At 38.1% G+C, this 8,440-nt stretch overlaps 1 protein-coding gene across 1 annotated transcript; it reads right to left on the bottom strand.

The window, feature by feature from the left end:
• Nucleotides 1-927: 927 nt before the first annotated feature.
• LOC309571423 (collagenase 3-like) lies at nucleotides 928-7,291 on the bottom strand (the record flags this gene model as incomplete). The annotated part of the gene is made up of 10 exons (XM_082278907.1): nucleotides 928-1,028; nucleotides 1,589-1,692; nucleotides 2,385-2,544; nucleotides 2,888-3,021; nucleotides 3,596-3,713; nucleotides 4,306-4,467; nucleotides 5,342-5,467; nucleotides 5,567-5,715; nucleotides 6,827-7,068; nucleotides 7,169-7,291. 10 exons carry the CDS (start codon nucleotides 7,289-7,291, stop codon nucleotides 928-930), a joined length of 1,419 nt encoding a protein of 472 aa, XP_082135033.1.
• Between the last annotated feature and the right edge of the window lie 1,149 nt (nucleotides 7,292-8,440).

The raw sequence follows: 8,440 nt of genomic DNA on the forward strand, positions 1-8,440 counted from the left end.
CAATTGATATAGATATTAAAAGAGTGGCCAACATGAAAAAATACATTCTTTTCAATATTTTGCTTTGGATATTCAGGTTCTCTCCTGGCACAGGCATAACCTCTATAAATGTCACTTCAGTTAACACCAGCTGAAACCGTGGGCTGTGATACCACATGTAGCATCATGCATGGTTTCAACTTGTGTGATTCTCTTGTTGCTGCTTCCTTCTGGTTTCCCCAGTATCATACAGGCTTATGATTTCTGCAGGGAGTAATTTTCCCTTTTCCTGCTTTCCTGTCTGCTTTGGAATGACATCTCACTGCTTCTGTACTTTCTCCTTGTTCTAAAGATGACATGGGCATCTGCTTCCAGGGGGACATTCCCATTCAGCAGGGATGCAGCCAAATACTTTTGAATTGCCTAACTTCTTCATTGCTGCCTGGTGTTACTTGCTCAAGGAGTCACCCTGCAGACCTGACTCATTCATTACACATCGGAATACCCAGTACGTTAAAAGGAATTTCAAAAAGGGAAGAAGGATTAGTTTAAAAATATAATGCTCCTGGGTTTATCAGGTCTATTTCTTGGAACATGCTAGGAGATCCTTGAAAGATCCTAGATGTGCTCAGATTACTGGGAATTAGTAGCATTCATGATAATGTGTGATGTATCCAGCATCTCACTTCAATACCAGACAAACTTTAAATGGTGTAATGTCCCTTGAAATGCTAATGATTTCTTTTCTCCTTTCCTATTAAGTTAAATCAATTCCAGAGTGACATGTAGCTATATAAGTCCACATATACAGTGTATATTTGGTGGTAGGTAGCCCAGTACTTGTTCATAGAACCTTTCTGTCCTTTGGTAAACCTAAATGCCCACTTTAATAATATTCCCATGCGCTACAAGCTGCCCTGCAGCCTATGAAATGGTGCTCAGCTGTAATTAGCACCAAAATAGGGAGTTAGTATGCAGGACACGGACAATTCTTTGACTCCAGATGCTGTATTCAAACTGCAGTGGTCCATTGAAGAAGTAGAGATAACCTAAGGAAAAGGAAAGGTAAAAAGTATTAACACTAAGAAACTGTGTTGTCATATCAAAATTATCCTTAAAACAGTAACTATCTTGTTTGTTTTCATTTTTAATAACTCTAATGCAACATTTTCATATTTAGAATAGTGAACTAAATTTTTTAAAGATCCTCATTCTACTTCCTGGATCAGAGTTTTAAAATAACTGGTGCTTTTTAATCCTGTGTCAAATTCTTACTGCACTTGATCAGGAATATACAGAGTTGGCATGTTAATTTTTAAGACTGACTCGGAAACACTCCTTGAAAATTTGGGTAGGAATGTGCTCCATTTGAAGGAACAGACACATTATAATGCTTCTACATTAAGCATATTACTTTAGGTTCCCTAAGCAAGGAGGCAGCTCTTTTTTTGGCTAGAGCACAATTTAGATCAGAAAACTGATTCAGCCGAGAACAGAAGTGTTGATGAGAAGAAATTAAAATTACAAATGCCAGAGTTTTCTACAAGACCTTAATCTCAAGTTTCAAGGGCAATTAATTGTAATCAAGTTTCATAATCAGATTATGTACCATTTCTTTCATAGACTGCATCCACTTTATCACCAATTCCTGGGAATTCTTCCTCTATCAGCCTGGGGTAGCCTGCTTCCATAACCTCTGCCTCTTCATCATAACTATATGAAACACAAAAGAAAACAGAATCAGGGACTTTAAGCAGCCTGGGAGCTTGGCTTGTGCCCTTCATAAATTTTGAAGTTACCCACACCCAAAGCAAGCCAGCAGTCTGTCTAGTGCAGTGGTAAAACTCGGGGCAATACACAGGGCACACCTCCACCAGAAGTGGAATAAGCACAAAACAAATGGATCTACATTTTCAGAACTGAACTATAAAGTATGTATTATATGGAGATTATTGCACCTGGATGTATTGGTACTACAAGCCTGTGGTAAAGTCTTAATTATGCATGAGACCTGGTTGCAAGCCCCACTCATGGACAATAGAAAAAGAGACACCCTAGAGTGGGACAGAATTCTTACTCACAGCACTGATAGCATTCATGTCACACAAGCAACTCAAGGAAGCAAGATGGGAATTTTGTCTAGCAGGCATGACCAATCACAAATTCCTCCAGATTAGAGCACTTTGTTCTCATTTCCTTACACACATTCAGCTTTTACAGTCTGTGCCCATACTTTTATAAAAGGCTTGCATGTGCCTTTACAACGTGTTGCACACAGCTATAGCATTAATGACAACCACAGACTCGAACAGTCAAACGCCTGGTTTGAACCAAACTCCTGATCTTTCCTTACGTCTGGACAGGTTATGACTAGGGACACCGAGATTGACCTGTCTCCAGCTTACCTCCAGTACTTATTTCCAGTGAAAAAGAGAGTCTTGCCAGTGTCTTTAACATGGACTGCTGCATCTATTCTTTTCATTTCTTTTGGGAATCCCATTTCATGTATCTTTTTAGGGTAGTCTTCAACTATGTCGTAGCCATTCAAAGCCCAGACTTTTTTCCCTGAGAATATGAACAAAGTATGGGTGATTCTTTTGTAAAGACTCAGTTTTGAGAGCAGAATGAAATGAGCATACCATGATCCCTATTTTCATACAACAAAGAGATTCTTGGCTCACATACTCAGTAGGTATTAGACTATTTGTGCTATGACTCTGGGCATCCTAACTTAATTGCACATCTCCTAATTCACTGAAAATTTTATAGGTGTGCATGGGGTGAAACCGTTTGTTTTTCCAGCGAGGAAGGTAGGATGTTTTGTTCTTCTATTGAATTACCTTTACACCATCTGCTGAGCTTGATTAAATACGTATATTTTCTGCCAACAACAAAATCGAAATCTCACCTTTAAACATGAACACAAGATCTTTGATGGGATTTTCATAGGCTGCATCTATTTTATTTGGAAGCTCTGGCCAAAAGGACTTAAGTAACACCAGTTCTGCCTCAACCATCTGAGGGTGCAGTCGCCAGAAAAACCTAGTTGAGAAAAAGAGGATATATTTTAGGTTTCTTGTCACATCATAGAATAGCAGTATCTTTGATGTGCTATAATTAAAATAAATTACTGGTGAATTAATGGTTATCGTAACATAGAATATTGAATACACAGACCCCCTCTTAGACCTTTCTTTTCGTCACAGTCATCAGCTGCAGACAATTTCTGTCACTCACACAGTGGTCATCTCAAAAAATAACAAATTTTAAACTTCTTTCATTTAGAATAAGACCTCACTGCTGTCCCATGTGAAGCTCCTGAATGCAGTACAACTTCACCCAAATAAATATTAGCAGATTACGCATGTTGAAGAAAGTCCCATGAATTTAAAAATGTGTACAAAAGTGTCAGACTTCAGCCATATTATCTTCACAACAGTCAAGTCTGTAGTTGTATTATAAATCCTGCCAAAAAGTTCCTTAAGAGACATTTATATTGATTTGTGCTCTTTTAAATGTATGTTTACCCAAATCTTTAGTAAAAAACTGAAATGCTGTTTTTGCTTGCTCAAACTTCATCCACTACCCACCATCCATGATATGGAAGTCTCTTTACCTGTCCTTGAAGACCAGCATTTCTCCACGAAGTTCTGTTATTGCATCAAGTGATAATTCTACATCACATTTCTCTGGTGTTTTGGGATGCTTTGGGTTTGGATCTTTGTCTCCAGCACCTGGAATCATATCATATAATGTAAGCTTGACAATGTTAATTTCCTTTCTGTTGATCATGATATTGAACAAAACATGGAAGAGCTCCCAAGATCATGATGAATATAAACATAACAGGCAAAAAATTTTTACCAGGAAAGTCTGTTCTCTCTTTCTCTCCTATAACCAAATACCTTCATGGACTTGGCAGCTCAAGAGTGCTGCACAGATGTTAAATGAACTTGCTTTCTTTATACCAAGTTTTGAAGGTCCCCAAAAGCTTTATTCTTTCCATAATGAAGCATGGATAGCTCTGTTTCTACCTTTAGACTCTGTTTTACCCTCTCTTTTCAGGCAGGTCAAAAAGTAGAAAGACTCTGCTCCCCATCACCTACCACTAAAGGAGACAGGTCAGTGACCAACTGTGGTCTGCAGCATCACTTAATTGTTTTCCCTCTGAACTATTAAATCTAAGCATCTCCTGTTCCAGTGAATCATTCTTAATCAGTCATGACTGTTGTTATTGAACATCTGCATCTCACAGTAACTGTGCAGTGCATGTGCAACAAGCTATAATGATACGGGAGACATATATTATGTATTAGACAGACTTACCATAGAGCTCTTGGATCCCTTGCACATCATCATCAGGAAGAACAAACCCAGTTTTTCCAGTGTATGTGTAGATTGGAAACATCAAAGCTCCAGGGTCTCTAGAGTGTTCAAGTCCCAGTGAATGACCAAACTCATGGGCAGCAACAAGAAACAAGTTATAGCCTATAACAAACCACAGCAAAAGTAAATGTCTATCTCCTTGCACACTGTGCTTTAACATATGGGACAATGAATGAGACAACTGAATACATGGAAAAATTACACATAACTCATAAAATCATAGAATGGTTTGGGACCTTAAGGATTCCAACCCCCCTGCCTTGAGCAGGGGCGCCTTACACCAAACATAATTGCTTGTCATTTCTGAACTATGATGGGTTTTGCGTTGGTAAGGGCCTAATAGTTCTAGTGTCTCACGGCTGATGTTCAGCCTAAATTTTATATGAAAATGTTGCTAGGTAGGGAGATTTAGATTTCTTGAAATTTCTTAGCAACACAGGAAAGCTCTAGGTTGAAGTCTTGGTCCTACTGATATCAAGAACATATTTTAGTTGGGAATTCACCTGCTGTAGAGAGTCCATATTATTTTCAGTATTGCAGAAATTAGCTTTAATGACAGGAGGGTGACCTAATCCAGAGCAGAAAAAAAAATGGTGTTTTGTTCTATTAAAACACTGTCCTGAATAGGCACGGTAATGAGTTTTCAAATTCAATGCAAGCAATGTACAGCTATAGGCTTCAGTAAGGCTATTCCTATCAGTCTGTGATCAGAACTAGCTGCACCTAGTGAAATGCCAAAATGACAAAATCTCATTTGTGTCATTTTTTTTACTTAGGAGAGTTATATTAAAATCTTTGCTAAGCACACACTAAACTTCCATTTATGACTGGAGGTTAAACTCAGCTTCCTATGTGTGTACAGTGAACATAATGATAAACAAACAGAAAACAGGCAAAACAAACTGTTTACAGGTATCAAACAGGGTTAATTTTTCCTTCTATCACCATTTCAAATAATCTCAGGAACTTCTGTTACCTTTAGAATCATCTGACCAAACTTCATCATCATCAAAATGGGCATCTCCTCCGTAGTCTGGGCCTGGGGGAAAAGCATGCGCCAGTAATCCAGAGGGTCCATCAAAAGGGTAAAAGTCACCATGTTCTGTAAAGCAAAATTCAAAACAGTTAAATTAATTACCCCATCTTACGTATATAGGAATATTGTTTACTTATAAAGTAAGAACAACTGGTTCTGTGTTACCTTTAGTGCCAAAGGAGATCATGATGTCAGCTATACCGCTTCGTATCCTGGTGAAGTTCAGTGGTGTCACATCAGACCAAACTTTAAATGCTTTTTTGAAAGCTCTGTCTACTTCATTATGTCTCAGATCTGAAGTGTAATTCATAATTCTGTCAAACACATTAATATCTCCAGTTAAATTGTGTGAATTGAAGAAATATGAAATGCACTTTTACCTGACTGTACACCTCATTAAAAGTTTTTGCTTTTGTCATGTGGCCTTATTGTGTAACAAGGAGCTTAGCAGCTGCATACAGTATTAAAAAAATAAAAATAAACATTTTTATCTGCATTAAAATAATTCAGAGATATCTGAAATGATACAACAACTTTCTGTAACTGGTTTTCTATGCACCAGAAGATTTAGAAAATGACAGATATATTCAGTATTAAGTAAAATCAGTAACTTCAAACTTTTTTATGTAGTATAAAATATTTCATGATCCTCACTTCCTGGAGGAGCAAAGCATTATCCAAAGTGATTTTTATAGGCTATAATTGTCCATATTAAAGTAATATTTATCACTAGCTATGGAACTAATAGATTTTAGTGATTTCATATTTGGAATCTGCTAAATAAACTCAGTCTGCAGCTGTTTAAGATTCCAGGCTGACAACCTTGCAGAATTAGAGGAGAAGGTGCTAACACGTGAACTGTCAGCCCTTCACTTCCTAAGGTCAACTTTCTGAGGTCATGGTACAGGGATTTGTCTGATCAAACACAGACATCTACACCTGGAATATGAAGGGGAAGACACTGCTCTCACAGCCACGCTACACAGACTGGTTTGCATCTACACCACTCTGTCCCGGTCAAGTCTTCTGTGGACCAAGCACTAAACCAGGTCCTAACAGAGCTAAGAAGTGACCCAGAGAAGTGCATGATCTGAGTCCCTACTCCTCTTTCTTTTGGCCCCATAGATGTGTCCTGAGTGTCTATACAGAGGCCAAAGGAGGAGCTGCTACCTTACACCACATCAGGTTTCCTTTTCCATGACAAAGTGCAATGGAAAAAATTCATGTTTAATTCCTTGAAATGCAAGGTAGGCTGGGAGCACCTTTCCAAAAGTGGGGCTGTAAGGGTTTTAAACTGCAATATTAATTTTTTCAAACTCAAATGCATCCCTCTCACATCGAACTCATATACTGAGCGACCTACTGGACAATGCACCTGCTAAGAAGGTAATAACAGCAATAACACTCAAAATACCAGGCATTTACCTGTATGTCAAATTCATTTTTGACCATTTGAGTTTTCTAGGGAAAAAGTTATATTCCCCCACATCTGGGACGCCACATCTTGGTTTCTGCATCAGCTCATATGTCTCTTCATCCAGTTTGCCTGTCACCTCCAAGCCAAAAAAAGCTTGCATTTCCCGAAGTTTAGCAGCCACTGTGTTTCCACTCTTCCTCATTATGCCAGCAGGATTCGGACGGAGATCATAGTGAGTCCTGAGATAGCGCTAAGAAGGGGAAAAGAATTAACAAGCCTGGTTTCCAACCAGTTGTAACTGCACAACTTACTGTTTGTGGAACATGCAAATAAATTATTTTGTACTGTACCTCGGCAAACTGAAGGTCTTTCTCTGTGAATTCATGGCTGTCTTCAAGGGGAATAGGGATTGTCAGGCAAAATGACAAACCCAACAAGAAAAAGAAAACAGCTGGAAGTCCTGATTGCATCATGTTGGATTTCTGAAGTCTGAAGCCCCGATGTTTTAGAGAGCAGTTACCTTTACTTTTATAGTCCCAACCCAATGAGTCACCACTTAGGGACAAGTTAGAACTTCCTTGTTGCTGGAAGTAAACATGCTTAGATGGCTGGTTTGTTTCTCCTCCCCAGCACTGTGGTTTAGGCATCCGTTCTCCAGCTGAGGGCTCTGAAACTGTATCCTCGTACAAACATGAGGTCTCTGAATACTGACAGACTGCGGGAAGAAATGGGCAGAAGCAAACCACACCTTTTCATTATTTTGCAGTAACTTGAACTGGCAATAACTGGCAACAATGCTGCAATAACTTACTTTTCTTGGCTAGAAAAATTGTCTTTTTACCATTTAATAAACAATAAAAATATATAACGAAGTTCATTATTACACTAGTACAACAGCAATTTTTAGCAGTTGAAATTGTTAGCACTGCAATTGTTAATAAATATTGCCTTGGCTGATAAGAAATAACATTATAGAATATACAATATGATATTATATTTCCTTGTTTCTGTAAAGAACTGTAATTCCATAGCATTAACAGAAATTTTACTTCAGCAATCCTTAAAGAGAATTTCTATCTATATTACAGAATACTTTACCGTCTGACATACTCAAAAATAGAAATGCTAAATATCAGGAAATACTTAAGAACATTTAAAAGCATTTTTCGTTAGTAATAAATCAGGTCATGTAGAGTGACTAATTCATACAATTTATCTTCTTCAAAAAACATGAATTCAATATGTTTTATGAGAGGATGACAACCATATATCAATGAGACAGCTAATACTTTGAGAGAGGCAATATACCAGCTACAGGTAGGCAATGGATCTGTGTGTCTAGAATGACAGAAAAATGTGATTTTGTCTTATGAGGTGAGTAATAGGATAAATCTGACATTTTGACAGAGATGGTCATTACTATACTTCAAAATATAAGGATTATTTCTATCTCCCCAGGATCACCACAGTCTCATTTTCTGCTATAACTTGTATCACATCCCATGCTGACAAGTGCGGGTCCAAAGGGAGATGCAGTTTTTGCTGAATTTGCCTTGGTCCTCCATGGGTAATTTCTTTTGCCTCTGTGGAAAGCCTCAGGCAGCTTTCTGGTAGACATTGGT

This window comes from Coloeus monedula (genome assembly GCF_965178545.1).
Source record: "Coloeus monedula genome assembly, chromosome: 3".
NCBI lineage: Eukaryota > Metazoa > Chordata > Aves > Passeriformes > Corvidae > Coloeus > Coloeus monedula.